This window comes from Salvelinus alpinus, chromosome 25, assembly GCF_045679555.1.
Source record: "Salvelinus alpinus chromosome 25, SLU_Salpinus.1, whole genome shotgun sequence".
NCBI lineage: Eukaryota > Metazoa > Chordata > Actinopteri > Salmoniformes > Salmonidae > Salvelinus > Salvelinus alpinus.
In genome coordinates this window covers 39,818,411-39,837,409 of record NC_092110.1, presented here as the reverse complement: position 1 = coordinate 39,837,409, position 18,999 = coordinate 39,818,411, and the positions used below count along the sequence as shown (strand labels likewise).

Below are 18,999 nucleotides of genomic sequence, written 5' to 3'. Positions count from 1 at the left end.
GAGCTACATGATAGCCCTTACATTCTCTCTTCAGCTGGGAGCATGTTGGTGAGCTACATGATAGTCCGTACATTCTCTCTTCAGCTGGGAGCATGTTGGTGGGCTACATGATAGTCCATACATTCTCTCTTCAGCTGGGAGCATGTTGGTGGGCTACATACAGTGTATACTTATAATGGTTATTCTGAAACTTTTTGACACGTACTCTGAACAAAAATATAAAAGCAAAGATGCAACAATTTCAAATATTTTGCTGAGTAATAGTTCATTTAAAAGGTGCTAAGTCAATAGAAATAAATAAATGAGGTTCTAATCTATGGATTTCACATGACTGGGCAGGGGCGCAGCCATGGGTGGGCCTGAGAGGTCGTAGACTTGTCTATTGATCATGCTGTTTAATCAGCTTCTTGATAATCCACCCACCTGACAGGTGTGGCATATCTTGACAAAGGATAGAATGCTCACTAACAGGGATGTACACAAATTTGTGAGAGAAAAAAGCATTTAAACATTTTTTTTTTTACATCTGGGATCTTTTATTTCAGCTCGTGAAACATGGGACCAACACTTTACATGTTGTGTTTATATTTTTGTTCAGTATACTTTACAATTACATCATCTATTTCTGAACGGAGTTTTGAGCTGTACCCCAAACCACCCACTATACAAGTAATGAAACCATTTAATTGTCTTCCCTAGTTATTGGGGTTTAATAAGTGAATGCAGAGCTTCCAAATGCTGTTTATCAATCACACTGTATGTTGGCTTATTATGGCTCAGTGTATTTTAACACAATGCCTGTAAGATACTGTATGATTACATTTGTAAAAACAAAAAATACACACACTTTTGTCCCCCTTAGGTTAGTGGAACAGACTGGGGACAAGCTGAAACTATGTATACCCTCTATGAGGTTCTGTTAAAGGTTCACAAGGTATGTTTAACGTTCACATGCAGAAGAAGATACCAGCACGAAATGTTACCGGAATTTGAATTATGTGCATGTCACTTGAACCATGTCTATGTTAGATCTACACATCTCAAGTTGAGAGTTTTGCTTGCAGTGAATAAAACTGGATGACGTTTCACGTTTGGATGTGTTGCAGCTATGTGTGACGGAGGACTGTTGGATCCAGGCCAAGTTCTACCTCGGCCTCCAGCAGGATGAGGATCTGCAGGACGGCGAGCCTTTCTGTTTCAGTATCCTGGTCGGCCACGGCCAGAGTCACACCTTCAGTGTGGAGATGACCTCTGACCTCGCCGTGTGGGAGAAGTCCTTCCAAAGAGCCGTCTTCATGGAGGTGCAGAGAGTAGGGGTAAGTGGATGTGATTCTCCCCGGAGTTAAAGGTTCGGGGGTTTGTTATAAATGGTGCTGAGATACTGTATGACTGACATTTTACACATTTTGAAAAAAGACGAGCTGTCATTGTGTTATCACACTTTTTAACTGCAGCAAATACGATACATTACTTCCAGACATGCAGTCATTTTGTTCCGTTTAGTGGATCAGTCTAGAACAGTACATAGGGCTCTATTTTTAACAAGCCTAACGTAAACGGTAAATCTTAAGCACCGCTTCAGGTTGTGTATTTACGGTAATTTATGTATCGCTTTGGAATTAACTCCAATTCCAATGTTAGTCCATAACGGGACGTTTAGGTCTAAAATAATGTCTACAATACATAGATAACAAATAATGTCTACAATACATAGATAACAAATAATGTCTACAATACATAGATAACAAATAATGTCTACAATACATAGATAACAAATAATGTCTACAATACATAGATAACAAATAATGTCTACAATACATAGATAACAAATAATGTCTACAATACATAGATAACAAATAATGTCTACAATACATAGATAACAAATAATGTCTACAACACATAGATAACAAATAATGTCTACAATACATAGATAACAAATAATGTCTACAATACATAGATAACAAATAATGTCTACAATACATAGATAACAAATAATGTCTACAACACATAGATAACAAATAATGTCTACAACACATAGATAACAAATAATGTCTACAATACATAGATAACAAATAATATATACAATACATAGATAACAAATAATGTCTACAACACATAGATAACAAATAATGTCTACAATACATAGATAACAAATAATATCTACAATACATAGATAACAAATAATGTCTACAATACATAGATAACAAATAATGTCTACAATACATAGATAACAAATAATGTCTACAATACATAGATAACAAATAATGTCTACAATACATAGATAACGAATAATGTCTACAATACATAGATAACGAATAATGTCTACAATACATAGATAACAAATAATGTCTACAATACATAGATAACAAATAATGTCTACAATACATAGATAACAAATAATATCTACAATACATAGATAACAAATAATGTCTACAACACATAGATAACAAATAATGTCTACAACACATAGATAACAAATAATGTCTACAATACATAGATAACAAATAATGTCTACAATACATAGATAACAAATAATATCTACAATACATAGATAACAAATAATGTCTACAATACATAGATAACAAATAATGTCTACAATACATAGATAACAAATAATGTCTACAATACATAGATAACAAATAATGTCTACAATACATAGATAACAAATAATGTCTACAATACATAGATAACAAATAATGTCTACAATACATAGATAACAAATAATGTCTACAATACATAGATAACAAATAATGTCTACAATACATAGATAACAAATAATGTCTACAATACATAGATAACAAATAATGTCTACAATACATAGATAACAAATAATGTCTACAATACATAGATAACAATTAATGTCTACAATACATAGATAACAAATAATGTCTACAATACATAGATAACAAATAATGTCTACAATACATAGATAACAAATAATGTCTACAATACATAGATAACAAATAATGTCTACAACACATAGATAACAAATAATGTCTACAATACATAGATAACAAATAATGTCTACAATACATAGATAACAAATAATGTCTACAATACATAGATAACAAATAATGTCTACAATACATAGATAACAAAGGGAATGTCGGCTCACTGTTTTCCTCCTCTCAAACTTTATATTTTAATAAAACTTTGGTGATTAAGGTTTATTTCCAAGCGTTCTCAGGAGCCAAACCGTTTATCGACAGTCTTGACTACTTAGCGATTGCATTGGGCAGAACAAACAACAAATAATCCTTCATTGAGAGGAGGGGAGTCTCTGCTTGGTTTTCAATCAAATAAAACTAAATGTGGAAAAAAACATGATTTAAATGTTTTTAAATACGAAGTATAAAGGCACCAAAAGCACGTTAGGCTTCTCTTGTTCCATGCACATATGGGCAGTGTGCATCACGGCTGGATAGGCTGTGTTTCAGCTGTCAGAATTCATGACATAACCAAATGTGTTACCACTAAAACCAGCTTGAGATTGTGGTCTTAAATATCCGTCTCAGAGATGCCTGAAATTAGCACATTGGATCATGTTTTTACGGACACACCTCAAATATTAACAACCCTCCCATCTGCAGTATTATGGTGATGAGCTCTGTTATGGTAAAGTCTACAGTATTATGGTGCTGAGCTCTGTTATGGTAAAGTCTGCAGTATTATGGTGCTGAGCTCTGTTATGGTAAAGTCTACAGTATTATGGTGATGAGCTCTGTTATGGTAAAGTCTGCAGTGTTATGGTGATGAGCTCTGTTATGGTAAAGTTCAGCAGTGTTATGGTGATGAGCTCTGTTATGGTAAAGTCTACAGTATTATGGTGATTAGCTCTGTTATGGTAAAGTCTACAGTATTATGGTGCTGAGCTCTGTTATGGTAAAGTCTACAGTATTATGGTGCTGAGCTCTGTTATGGTAAAGTCTACAGTATTATGGTGCTGAGCTCTGTTATGGTAAAGTCTGCAGTATTATGGTGATGAGCTCTGTTATGGTAAAGTCTGCAATATTATGGTGATGAGCTCTGTTATGGTAAAGTCTACAGTATTATGGTGATGAGCTCTGTTATGGTAAAGTCTGCTGTATTATGGTGATTAGCTCTGTTATGGTAAAGTCTACAGTATTATGGTGCTGAGCTCTGTTATGGTAAAGTCTGCAGTATTATGGTGCTGAGCTCTGTTATGGTAAAGTCTGCAGTATTATGGTGCTGAGCTCTGTTATGGTAAAGTCTACAGTATTATGGTGATGAGCTCTGTTATGGTAAAGTCTACAGTATTATGGTGCTGAGCTCTGTTATGGTAAAGTCTACAGTATTATGGTGCTGAGCTCTGTTATGGTAAAGTCTGCAGTATTATGGTGATGAGCTCTGTTATGGTAAAGTCTGCAATATTATGGTGATGAGCTCTGTTATGGTAAAGTCTGCAATATTATGGTGATGAGCTCTGTTATGGTAAAGTCTACAGTATTATGGTGATGAGCTCTGTTAAAGGTCTGCAGTATTATGGTGATGAGCTCTTGCAGAGAACGCATATTGCAGCACACCTTGTTCAGGAAGTGAATAGATTACATATTTAACTGCTACTGGTCTTTTCGGTATTTAATAAGAGTTTTATTTAACCTTTACCTGTATATGTGAAAGATTTGCTAAAAGTCAGACTGCATTAAATTACTAAGCTCCTCATAATCAGCGCTTAACATGGACTAAAAATAGTTGCCGGTACTCATGTTGGGTGCTGTTACTGTTTACATTTAGGGATCAGGAGCTCCTCAATACTTTTGAACTAATATTCTGTAAGAGGGACAGGAGCTCCAGCAGTAGAACATACGTGAAGTCGCTGCTCAGCGCCGGTGAACTCCTGCCCAAGTGAAGAACTGCTCATAATCACAGCCAAAAGGTATACTCTCTTATACCTGCTACTGTCAACACAGTGGGCCTGCTACTGTCAACACAGTGGGCCTGCTACTGTCAACACAGTGGTCCTGCTACTGTCAACACAGTGGGCCTGCTACTGTCAACACAGTGGTCCTGCTACTGTTAACACAGTGGGCCTGCTACTGTCAACACAGTGGGCCTGCTACTGTTAACACAGTGGTCCTGCTACTGTCAACACAGTGGGCCTGCTACTGTCAACACAGTGGGCCTGCTACTGTCAACACAGTGGTCCTGCTACTGTTAACACAGTGGGCCTGCTACTGTCAACACAGTGGGCCTGCTACTGTTAACACAGTGGTCCTGCTACTGTCAACACAGTGGGCCTGCTACTGTCAACACAGTGGGCCTGCTATTGTCAACACAGTGGGCCTGCTACTGTCAACACAGTGGGCCTGCAACTGTCAACACAGTGGGCCTGCAACTGTTAACACAGTGGGCCTGCTACTGTCAACACAGTGGGCCTGCTACTGTTAACACAGTGGGCTTGCTATTGTCAACACAGTGGGCCTGCTACTGTCAACACAGTGGGCCTGCTACTGTTAACACAGTGGTCCTGCTACTGTCAACACAGTGGGCCTGCTACTGTCAACACAGTGGTCCTGCTACTGTCAACACAGTGGGCCTGCTACTGTTAACACAGTGGTCCTGCTACTGTCAACACAGTGGGCCTGCAACTGTCAACACAGTGGGCCTGCTACTGTCAACACAGTGGGCCTGCTACTGTCAACACAGTGGGCCTGCTACTGTCAACACAGTGGGCCTGCTACTGTCAACACAGTGGGCCTGCTATTGTCAACACAGTGGGCCTGCTACTGTTAACACAGTGAACCTGCTACTGTCAACACAGTGAACCTGCTACTGTCAACACAGTGAACCTGCTACTGTCAACACAATGCAGACTAGAGTGGTGTTACACTGTCAGCTGTATGCAGACTAGAGTGGTGTTATACTGTCAGCTGTATGCAGACTAGAGTGGTGTTACACTGTCAGCTGTATGCAGACTAGAGTGGTGTTACACTGTCAGCTGTATGCAGACTAGAGTGGTGTTATACTGTCAGCTGTATGCAGACTAGAGTGGTGTTATACTGTCAGCTGTATGCAGACTAGAGTGGTGTTGTACTGTCAGCTGTATGCAGACTAGAGTGGTGTTATACTGTCAGCTGTATGCAGACTAGAGTGGTGTTACACTGTCAGCTGTATGCAGACTAGAGTGGTGTTGTACTGTCAGCTGTATGCAGACTAGAGTGGTGTTATACTGTCAGCTGTATGCAGACTAGAGGTGTTATACTGTCAGCTGTATGCAGACTAGAGTGGTGTTACACTGTCAGCTGTATGCAGACTAGAGTGGTGTTATACTGTCAGCTGTGTGCAGACTAGAGTGGTGTTATACTGTCAGCTGTATGCAGACTAGAGTGGTGTTACACTGTCAGCTGTATGCAGACTAGAGTGGTGTTGTACTGTCAGCTGTATGCAGACTAGAGTGGTGTTACACTGTCAGCTGTATGCAGACTAGAGTGGTGTTACACTGTCAGCTGTATGCAGACTAGAGTGGTGTTGTACTGTCAGCTGTATGCAGACTAGAGTGGTGTTACACTGTCAGCTGACAAAAGTATCAATAGAGTATCTCTGATGCATATAGTTTATAACACCTCATATTTGAAAGAGAATCTACAGGCATTCGTAACACCTGACATGTATGTTTCATAACACCTGACATGTATGTTTCATAACACCTGACATGTATGTTTCATAACACCTGACATGTATGTTTCATAACACCTGACATGTATGTTTCATAACACCTGACATGTATGTTTCATAACACCTGACATGTATGTTTCATAACACCTTTATGAGCATTGCAGGATCCTTCATCATAGCAGGCTTAGCACTGTACACATTGAACAATTGTCAAAACCTTCACAGATATGCTTGGGAATGAGATTTGAGGTTTTCAGAATAACTACGCTCCCTTTTTTGAGCTGTTCTCTATTCATTCACTCGAACCAAGAGTCAACAGTATGCTAGATGTCAAGTCGGGGCCTCATCGAATGGCCGGTAGGGTTCTGTATAATTCTCCTCTTCAAAAGCAGCCAACCAAAGTAAAAGGCTTAAACACAGTTAAGCTGGAGGGCTATGATGCTCAGAACCCTTAACTACAGACATGTATAAATAATACAGAGGAAAGAACCTGTCAGAAGAGATTTAAATCACTGCAGGGCTGAAATACATTTTAAGGGCAAAGTGTGAACCCACAAAAATTCCATAATTTGGTTCTGCTCCAAAAAATGTTGACCAGACGCAAGTTCTTAAAATTCATTGGCTGTTGAGAAAATACATCTCTTTGAAGGCAAGCATAATCCCATTATGTTCTATAGAGTGGCTTGTTTGTTCATGGATAGTTCAGCATCGTGATTCCACAGGGCTCAATTAAGTTGCCACTTAATTCTGAGGACATTCATTCCATAGGCAAGTTCTTAGCTGTACCCCCTAAAAAAATGTAACATATAAACTGCAGAATGAAATAAGGAATGGCCTATCATCAACACAAAATGAAGCCCAATGAAATGAACATTCTCTCTTAATCTTTCATAGACTGAACCCTTGAAAGCAGGAACATATGGTCATGGCCTGTGGCTCTGATGTATCCTGTACTTCAATTGGACTGGGACTTGTTTATTGTAGAATACAAAATGGAGGATACAAGATGAATATGACATAGTGGACACTACAAAGGACATAGTGGTCCTGGTACACTATGAAGGACATAGTGAAGGACGTAGTGAAGGACATAGTGGTCCTGGTACACTATGAAGGACATAGTGAAGTACGTAGTGAAGGACATAGTGGTCCTGGTACACTATGAAGGACATAGTGAAGGACGTAGTGAAGGACATAGTGGTCCTGGTACACTATGAAGGACATAGTGAAGAACATAGTGAAGGACATAGTGAAGGACGTAGTGAAGTACGTAGTGAAGGACATAGTGGTCCTGGTACACTATGAAGGACATAGTGAAGGACGTAGTGAAGGACATAGTGAAGGACGTAGTGAAGTACGTAGTGAAGGACATAGTGAAGTACGTAGTGAAGGACATAGTGGTCCTGGTACACTATGAAGGACATAGTGAAGGACGTAGTGAAGGACATAGTGGTCCTGGTACACTATGAAGGACATAGTGAAGAACGTAGTGAAGGACATAGTGGTCCTGGTACACTATGAAGGACATAGTGAAGAACATAGTGAAGGACATAGTGAAGGACGTAGTGAAGAACGTAGTGAAGGACATAGTGGTCCTGGTACACTATGAAGGACATAGTGAAGGACGTAGTGAAGGACATAGTGGTCCTGGTACACTATGAAGGACATAGTGAAGAACGTAGTGAAGGACATAGTGGTCCTGGTACACTATGAAGGACATAGTGAAGAACATAGTGAAGGACATAGTGAAGGACGTAGTGAAGAACGTAGTGAAGGACATAGTGGTCCTGGTACACTATGAAGGACATAGTGAATGACGTAGTGAAGGACATAGTGGTCCTGGTACACTATGAAGGACATAGTGAAGGACATAGTGAACTATGAAACAGATACTTTATATAAAATAATGATAATAAAAAGCTTTGGATCAACTTAAATTAAACTTTGGGCAAAGAAGGCCAACTCGGCTCCATCATTAATTGAATCAGATGGCTCATTTCATCACAAAACACACTGATATTGCCAACTACTTTAATGAGTTTAACTACTTTAATCTCCTAATGAGTGGAGATTATAACAGTACATGGCCAAGATGTTCAAACGTTCATAGATGACCAGCAGGGTCAAATAATAATAATAATCACAGTGGTTGTAGAGGGTGCAACTGGTCAGCACCTCAGGAGTAAATGTCAGTTGGCTAGAGACAGCAGGTGCGGTAGAGAGAGAGTCGAAAACAGGAGATCCGAGACAAGGTAGCACGTCCGGTGAACAGGTCAGGGTTCCATAGCCACAAGAAAAAAACAGTTGAAACTGGAGCAGCAACATGGCCATGTGGACTAGGGACAGCAAGGAGTCATCATGCCAGCTAGCCCCGGTGACGTGGTCCCAGGGCTCAGGTCCTCCGGGAGGGGAGCGAGAGAGAGAGAATTAGAGGGAGCACACTTAAATTCACACAGGACACAGGATATAACATATATAACAGACTGACCCTAGCCCTCTGACACATAAACTACTGCAGCATAAATACTGGAGGCTGAGACAGGAGGGGTCAGGAGACACTGTGGCCCCGTCCGACGATACCCCCGGACAGAGCCAACCAGGCAGGATATAACCCCACCCACTTTGCCAAAGCACAGCCCACACACCACTAGGGGGATATCTTCAAACCACCAACTTACTACACTGAGACAAGGCTGAGTATAGCCCACGAAGATCTCCCCCACGGCACGAACCGGAGGGGTGCGCCAACCCGGACAGGAAGATCACATCAGTTACTCAACCCATTCAAGTGACGCACCCCTCCTAGGGACGGCATGGTAGAGCACCAGTAAGCCAGTGACTCAGCCCCTGTAATAGGGTTAGAGGCAGAGAATCCCAGTGGAGAGAGGGGAACCGGCCAGGCAGAGAATCCCAGTGGAGAGAGGGGAACTGGCCAGGCAGAGAATCCCAGTGGAGAGAGGGGAACCGGCCAGGCAGAGAATCCCAGTGGAGAGAGGGGAACTGGCCAGGCAGAGAATCCCAGTGGAGAGAGGGGAACCGGCCAGACAGAGACAGCAAGGGCGGTTTGTCGCTCCAGTACCTTTCCGTTCACCTTCACACCCCTGGGCCAGACTACACTCAATCACAGGACCTGCTAAAGAGATGAGTCTTCAATAAAGACTTAAAGGTTGAGACCGAGTCTGTGTCTCTCACATGGGTAGGCAGACCATTCCATAGAAATGAAACTCTATAGGAGAAAGCCCTGCCTCCAGCTGTTTGCTTAGAAATTCTAGGGACAGTAAGGAGGCCTGCGTCTTGTGACCGTAGCGTACGTGTAGGTATGTACGTCAGGACCAAATTGGAAAGATAGGTGGGAGCAAGCCCATGTAATGCTTTGTAGGTTAGCAGTAAAACCTAGAAATCAGCCCTAGCCTTAACAGGAAGCCAGGCTAGCACTGGAGTAATATGATCAAATGTTTTGCTTCTAGTCAAGATTCTAGCAGCCGTGTTTAGTGATTTTTCTGGGTAGCCAGAAAGTAGAGCATTGCAGTAGTCTAATCTAGAAGTACAAAAGCATGGATTAGCTTTTCTGCATCATTTTTGGACAAAAGGTTTCAGATATTTGCAATGTTACGTAGATGGAAAAAAAGCTGTCCTTATGTCTGAAACACAGTGTAATGCTCGTCTTCCTCCTCTTCTGAGGAGGAATAGTAGGAAGGATCGGAGGACCAATGCGCAGCGCAGTAAGTGTCCATATTTTAATAAAGCAAAATGAACACTGAACAAAACAACAAAGTGAAACGAACGAAAACGAAACAGTCCGGTATGGTTAGACACAGACACAGGAAACAGGAACAGTCACCCACAACCCACAATGACAAAACAGGCTACCTAAATATGGCTCCCAATCAGAGACAACGACTAACACCTGCCTCTGATTGAGAACCATATCAGGCCAAACACATAGAAACAGACAAACTAGACATACAACATAGAATGCCCACTCATATCACACCCTGACCAAACAAAACATAGAAACATACAACGCAAACTATGGTCAGGGCGTGACACACAGGCTTCCAGGGATGGCAATTTTGGGGATTCACCATGTTTCATCGAAATGTACAGCTGTGTGTCATCCGCATAGCAGTGAAAGTTAACATTATGTTTCCGACTGACATCACCAAGAGGTAAAATATATAGTGAAAACAATAGTGGTCCTAAAACGGAACCTTGAGGAACACCGAAATTGACAGTTGATTTGTCAGAGAATAAACCGTCCACAGAGACAAAGTTACATTTCTAAGATAGCTGCCGGGAAATAAATAAATAAAATAAATAAAAATATGTAAATGTAAATAAATAAATAAAACTAGGCTGCATTACACTACAATGGATATTCCAACCTTGAGGCCTGGCCTGCTCTGCTCTGTGTGCTGCCTAACCACAGGCTGTTTAGTGCTACGGTGGCAGTTCAGGAGGAAAGTCAAAGGTTTATTCTGAAAATAACTTTGGATTAGGCCTTGCGCGTGGATAAGCTTAGAGCCTATATTCTGTTCAGTTGGAGAAGGAGAGTGCGAAGATGAGATAGAGGACCGGAGGTCAACTTTGATCGCTTGCTACTACTATAATTGATTTTAATAAAAACAAAATGTTTCTTTCCCAATGCTTTTACTATAAAGGAGCTCTTTCTACCTCTACTCTCGTCCACGGTGGTCTGCAAACTCACAATCTTCTGGCGCTGTGGATGTTGATTAAGGCAGCCCCCGGCACCTCTCTGACTCATAGGGGTTGGGTTAAATGCAGGAGACATTTCAGTTGACGGCATTCAGTTGTACAACTGACTAGGTATCATCCTTTCCCTAAGATGGTGGAGAGGTCTGTCCATGATAAAGCACTGCTCTGCCTTCTTAATAAGGCAGGCCCTACAGGCCCTAATTTTGTCTTACGTGGACTACTGTCCAGACGTGTGGTCAAGTGCCACAAAGAGGGATTTAGGAAAATTACAATTGGCCCAGAACAGAGCAGCAAGGCTGGCCCTTAAATGTACACGGAGAGCTAACAATAATATTATATGCATGTAGAGGAGAGATTGACTTCATCACTAATTATTTTTATGAGAGGTATTGACATGCTGAATGCACTGAGCTGTCTGTCTAAACTACTGGTACACAGCTCAGACACCCATGCATACCCCACAAGACATACCACAAGAGGTCTCTTCACAGTCCCCAAGACCAGAACAGACTATGGGAGGCACACAGTACTACATAGAGCCATGACTACATGGAACTCTATTCCACATCAGGTAACTGACACAAGCAGTAGAATCAGATTAAAAAACTGAGCAAAAAAACACCTTATAGAACAGCGGGGACTGTGAAGAGACACACATACACGATAACATACGCACTATTCACTTACGTACACATGGATTTTGTGTTGTACATATGTGGTAGTAGAGTAGTGGCCTGAGGGTACACACTTAATGTGTTGTGAAATCTGTTGTGTAATGTTTTTTTAAAGTGCTTCCAGAATGTATTCATACCCCTTGACCTATTCCACATGTTGTTGTGTTACAGCCTGAGTTCAACATGTATTACATAGATTTCTCTCACCCATCTGCACACAATTCCCCATAATGTCAAAGTGAAATCATGTTTTTACATATTTTTTTCAAATGTATTTCAAATGAAATACAGAAAAATCTAATTTACATAAGTATTCACACCCCTGAGTCAAAGCTTTGTAGAAGCACCTTTGGCAGCGATTACAGCTGTGAGTCTTTGTGGGTAAGTCTAAGAGCTGTACACACCTGAATTGTACAATATTTACCCATTATTATTTTCAAAATTCTTCAAGTGCTGTCAAATTGGTTGTTTATCATTGCTAGACATCCATGTTCAGGTTTTGCCATATATTGTCAAGCAAATTTAAGTCAAAACTGTAACTCGGCCACTCAGGAACATTCACTGTCTTCTTGGTAAGCAACTCCAGTGTAGATTTTGCCTTGTGTTTTAGGTTATTGTCCTGCTGAAAGAATAATTCATCTCCTAGTGTCTGGTGAAAAGCAGACTGGACCAGGTTTTCCTCTTGGAACCTGAATGCCTGAATGCTTGGCTCCATTCAGTATTTTTTTGATCCTGAAAAACTCCCCAGTCCTTAACGATTACAAGCATACCCATAACCTGATGCAGCCAGCACTATGCTGGAACATATGGAGAGTGGAACTCAGTAGTGTTGTATTGGATTTGCCCCGAACATAACACTTTGTATTCAGGACAAAAAGTTAATTTCTTTGCCACATGATTTGCAGTATTACTTTAGTGCCTTGTTAGAATATGTGTATTCTGTACAGGCTTCCATCTTTTCACTCTGTTAATTAGGTTAGTATTGTGGAGTAACTACAATGTTGTTGATCCATCCTCAGTTTTCCCCTATCACAGCCATTAAACTCTTAACTGTTTTAATGTCACAATTGTATGTGTGGGGTACAGAGATATGAGGTAGTCATTCAAAAACCATGTTAAACACTATTATTGCACAGAGTGAGTCCATGTAACTTATGTGACTTGTTAAGCAATTTTTACTCCTGAACTCGTTCAGGCTTCCCATAACAAAGGGGTTGAATACTTATCGTGTCACGCTCGTCTGAATGAATGGACCAAGGCGCAGCGTACTTAGAGTTCCACATGGTTAATAAATATGAAACTCACCAAAACAAATACGGAAACAAAAGAAACATGAAGTAATGCAGTGCTAACAGGCACTACACAAAAACAAGATCCCACAAACAACCGGTGGGAAAAGGCTGCCTAAATATGATCCCCAATCAGAGACAACGATAGACAGCTGCCTCTGATTGGGAACCATACCAGGCCAACAAAGAAATAGAAAACATAGTCAGGGCGTGACATATTGATTCAAGATATGTCAGCTTTTCATTTTTAATGAATGTGTAAAAATTTCAACAGTGACAGAAAATCGAAATTTAATCCATTTCAAATTATGGCTGTAAACACAACCAAAATGTGGAAAAAGTAAAGGAGTGTGAATACATTCTGAAGGCACTGTAACTGCCTTCATTTTGCTGGACCCCAGGAAGAGTAGCTGCTGCCTTGGCAGGAACTAACAGGGATCCATAATAAACCCCAGGAAGAGTAGCTGCTGCCTTGGCAGGAACTAACGGGGATCCATAATAAACCCCAGGAAGAGTAGCTGCTGCCTTGGCAGGAACTAACGGGGATCCATAATAAACTCCAGGAAGAGTAGCTGCTGCCTTGGCAGGAACTAATGGGGATCCATAATAAACCCCAGGAAGAGTAGCTGCTGCCTTGGCAGGAACTAACGGGGATCCATAATAAACCCCAGGAAGAGTAGCTGCTGACTTGGCAGGAACTAATGGGGAACTAATGGCTGCTGCCTTGGCAGGAACTATTGGGGATCCATAATAAATACAAATAGTGGGTTTTTTACACTACGAAGGACATAGGGGGACAAGTTAAATCTCCAAAATGATCAAGCATTGTTGTCCATGTCTCCATAGAAACAAATAGACGATCTGTATTCTCTGAGGGAGCCTAGTCTGAACATTGTCCTGAGGTGTTAACTTCTGATACAGTGAGCTTAGTCTGAACATTACCCTGCTTTAAATAAACTTTAAATAAACATTAGTGAGGACAAACCTAACTGGACTGTTTGTCCCTCACAGTTTTACTCATTTTATTTTTGTATGGAGCTAGGTGTTGGTGTTTTCACATCAAGCTTGGACAGGGTCATATTATTTGTTTATTCATTGTATTATGTAGAGTAGAAACACAGAGCTAACCGTAACTCTGGTATGGAAATGATCTGAAACCACTGCATGACGTATCATCCCAATCCCTGTTGTGGAAAGTCTACAATTAGCAATGTGTAGTCTCTATTTACCATGTTACAGCAACCTCTCATACAACGTGACTAAGTAAATCTGTCCTCATGCAGGTTTCTTTTCATGGCAACTCAATTTCAGGCTGGAGATTTTTTTTTTTTAACATCAAGACACTCTGGGGCTGTTGAGTCCCACTGCATTCACTGCTCACTGTAGTAAATGATTAAAAACAGCAGGCTCCCACCAGCCTCATGAGATGGGGGGAACAAGCAGTACCTGAAACGCACAACCAAAAGTGTCTGAAACACTAAGGAGAAGTAGGCATCCTAGTGTCTTTAGACTGGTCACTAAGGAGCATCCTGGTGTCTTTAGACTGGTCACTAAGGAGCCTCCTGGTGTCTTTAGACTGGTCACTAAGGAGCCTCCTGGTGTCTTTAGACTGGTCACTAAGGAGCCTCCTGGTGTCTTTAGACTGGTCACCAAGGAGCATCCTGGTGTCTTTAGACTAGTCACTAAGGAGCATCCTGGTGTCTTTAGACTGGTCACTAAGGAGCCTCCTGGTGTCTTTAGACTGGTCACTAAGGAGTATCCTGGTGTCTTTAGACTGGTCACTAAGGAGTATCCTGGTGTCTTTAGACTGGTCACTAAGGAGCCTCCTAGTGTCTTTAGACTGGTCACCAAGCAGCCTCCTGGTGTCTTTAGACTGGTCACTAAGGAGCCTCCTGGTGTCTTTAGACTGGTCACCAAGCAGCCTCCTGGTGTCTTTAGACTGGTCACTAAGGAGCCTCCTGATGTCTTTAGACTGGTCACTAAGGAGCATCCTGGTGTCTTTAGACTGATTGTGTGGCCTTCATTAGCTGAAGAACTGAACCATGAAGGATAGCGATGCTACACAGAGCCACAACACAGAGCCACAACACAGAGCCACAACAGAGCCACAAGCATTAGTTCCAGTATGAGCTACATCGGGCACAGATGACAGTTCAATGTCTAATTTGGATGTACATTTGTTTGAGTTATCAACTCATGTGACTTCAACGTGAAATCAACAAAACATTTCACCATGTCATTGGATTTAGATTAAAAGTTGGATGACATTTTTGGGCGGGGAAATGCCTTAATGGTGATTACTTTTTGCAAATCCAATCAGTTTTCCAGGTTGATTCAACATCACAGATTTTTTTTTGTGGTTGAAATGACGTGGCAACAAAGTTGATTCAACCAGTTTTTTTTTTGCCCAGAGGGTCCTCACACATCACTGCTTTCAATAAGACTGTGAAAAGCATTGTGTCACACATTTGGTTGTTCACGTTAGGGCAGTAAATGGAAGGCTACGAGGCACCCACAGATGTATTTTATTTTGTTCTTGCATTTCATATCGAGTTGGTACGATCAGTACAGCCAAACTATGACTAACAATGCAGAACTAGTTCAGAATTATTCTCAAATGACACAATCAATTTCTGCCCAGCATAGTGGATTGAACACTGCTGTAACAATACCATGACTAAATAACTGGATAGCCTATTTCAGCAATGCATGATCAAATAAAATACTGTTTGTTGAACCCTTGAGTGGGTGGGTGTCCAATTCTGTAATTATTCAAAGTTCAGAGGGTGTTCAAGCATTTTCTTGGATGTCATTCATTTCACAATAAACCGTAGACTATACTCTGACCCTGACAGCAGTTCCTAAGCTTTCACCCAGAATACATGAACAGAATCCTAATTGCTCCCTTTGTAAACCACCCACCTAAAATGCCCCTCACTAGAAACACAATGAAAATGCACATTATTTCAACTTTTGTTCAGTAACCCCATCAGAATGAAACGTCTTGGTATGAGATGTTTAAAATAGACCGACATATTTATTCTCTTTTCCTTAAGTAATATACAGTCTGTGTTGAAATGTGTGATTGTTCTCTAAATCAAGCTCTGTCTCTCAACAGTCAAAGACCTACATGTGCAGCAGCCAGGGTAAAGTACTGTGTTTGACCATAGACTTTGGATCTGGCTTCACTTGTTCCGAGAGCTCCTCGAAGGTGAGTCATTGTTCATTCACTATTCTAAATGAAAGTTCAACAGGCTATACAATAGGGGGATATTGTCCATGCTAGACTGGTTAATTCCTTCTGTTTACCGATTGGTCAAAAATAATGAACCCTCACTATATTCCTCAATGTTATCCCCTGTAGAATATATTATGGAGATACAAATTCTCTCAACTGAAAGGCTCCTCTGATGATGGGAAAACAAGGGTGAAACTCCTCTTCAAGAATGCTGAAAACAAACAGATAGAGATGAAGGTGACATATGACATCAACTCAACTTCCATTGCAGTGGCCTCTCTGAAGAGAGTGTTGATAGATGGTAGAATGTTTCAATACTATGGTCACATATTACAATAGTATTGATAGACGGCAACATGTTAGAATACTGTGGTCACATATTACAATAGTAGTGATAGACGGCAACATGTTAGAATACTGTGGTCACATAATAAAATGGAACTGACAGCGTTTTAACTACTTTGCAGATATGAAACAAACAGAATATAAAATGTCCAGTTTATGCTACAAAAACAACTTTATAAGAGGTTTAAAAAATAGGTTATATTTGACTCAATTCTATGACGTATGTTAAGGCATCAGAGCGGCAGGTAGCCTAGTAGTTAGAGCGTTGGGCCAGTAACTGAAAGGTGGCTAGATCGAATCCCTGAGCTGACAAGGTAAAAATCTGTTATTCTGCCCCTGAACAAGGCAGTTAACCCACTGTTCCTAGGCCATCGTTGTAAATAAGAATTTGTTCTTAACTGACTTGCCAAGTTAAATAAAAAATAAAAAATAGTTGGCAGAATAGATGGATGCAGTTCAATGCATGATTAATATAATTCACCAATACATTTCTTGGTAATCCAACACATATTGCTATCAGGTTGTAAATCACAGCTGGCCTGGTACGTTGTTTTCTGTCTCCAGTCAGGATGCACTGTTTCAGTTTCATTTACACAATATTCTGGACAAAAACTGACAAACGCAACTAAGGCTGGGAATGTCAATACAGTCAAACTAGCAAGAGCAATGATCACAAGTCAGTCAGAACGTGGCTAATAGGCTAGCGTATCTATTTATGTAGCAAGCTAAACACACAGAGCCTAACATTAGCTAGCTGCTAGGAGGATGTAATGTCATTGGAGGAGTGGGTGAGTGACTGACTTCTTCCCCTCATTTCGTTTTTCGGTGGCTACAACTAGAGATGCCGGTGTCATTTGGTTAGCTAGCAAGACATATGAATTGCTTTTCTAGCTAGCTAGCTATGCTGAACTTGAACGACTGTTATCCAGCTGGCATATCTCTTGTGTTCGTAAATTCACTCTGGTTTTGTTCTCCGATTTCAGATTGTGCTAGAGAGCAGTTGATGAATTTACGAACGCGCAACACCCGCTCAATATGACCGGTTGTTTCCAACAGCACAGTTAATCACTAACATTCTAGATAACATGTAAGCAGCCTAGGGTGATTTAAAATGGTCAGAGTCAGGTGTTCTCTCATTTGTGTCTGGAAGTAGTTAGCAAGCTAGCCAACTTCAGCCAGTTATCTTGGTTTGCTTGACTGCCGTTGTGAGGAACCCTCATATCAACCCTACTCCTCGGCCAGAGCGTCCAGTGTCAATAGTGCAGTGTGCGCTCGGAATTTACGAACAAACCATTAGGTTGTCAAAACGTGGGTTGGGACAAGCATGCATTTGCAGGCAAGCTGCAGAAGGACAAGCAGGCTACTATTCCCCATCGTTTTTCAGTGCAATTGTAACGGGCCAACTAGCTGAAAAAGTTTGAGAGGGTTTATCTGATGTTCCCTCGTTAGATTTTAGCTCACCTCACTCTGGCTGGCATTAGTTGTTGATCATGTTGTTGTTGATGTGCACAACTGAGGGAGAGAGAACCTACCTGTTCATGGTTGTTTAATCAATAGGGCTATAAGAGGACTCCCGTGAGATTTACATATTTGCAGAAATCCATTCAGGGTCTATTTTGTGGCTTTATAACGAATGTGTTATAAAGATTTAAAGTTGCGCTGTTACAACTGCCTGTAAACACACAGTCCAGTTATAAGTGAATGATGGCAGGCCCGTGTGGCAAATGGCATATTTCTGGAGATGTTTTGATTAGGTTGTATGTACTGCACTGTCTATTAATTGTCCAAAACGCAAGGCCGCTTTCCCACTCTACATATATTGCTATAGAATTTTCACAAATGTCTTTCTCTACTATACATCATTCCCAAACATTCTATGAATTCATGAAAACTGAATAATGACCATGTGTAACAGCTTTCGCCGGTGGAAGGAGGAGAGGACCAAAGCGCAGCGTGATTAGTGTTCATCTTAATTTAATGAAACTCAAAAACTGAACACTACAAATTACAAAAAAAAATAAAAATGTGAAAAACCGAAACAGTTCTGTCTGGTGCAGACACACAAAGACTGAAGACAACCACCCACAAAACCCAACACAAA

General features: G+C 40.8%; 1 protein-coding gene across 2 annotated transcripts in view; it reads left to right on the top strand.

Moving 5' to 3' along the window:
* LOC139553940 (gamma-2-syntrophin-like) overlaps positions 1–18,999 on the top strand; it is a 101,507-nt gene that overhangs the window by 81,366 nt on the left and 1,142 nt on the right. For both annotated transcript variants that reach the window (XM_071366736.1, XM_071366737.1), the window contains 4 exons: positions 863–934; positions 1,107–1,316; positions 16,434–16,526; positions 16,680–16,790. In XM_071366736.1, the coding sequence (XP_071222837.1) occupies positions 863–934; positions 1,107–1,316; positions 16,434–16,526; positions 16,680–16,790 (486 nt within the window). The remainder of the gene's footprint in view (positions 1–862; positions 935–1,106; positions 1,317–16,433; positions 16,527–16,679; positions 16,791–18,999) is intronic.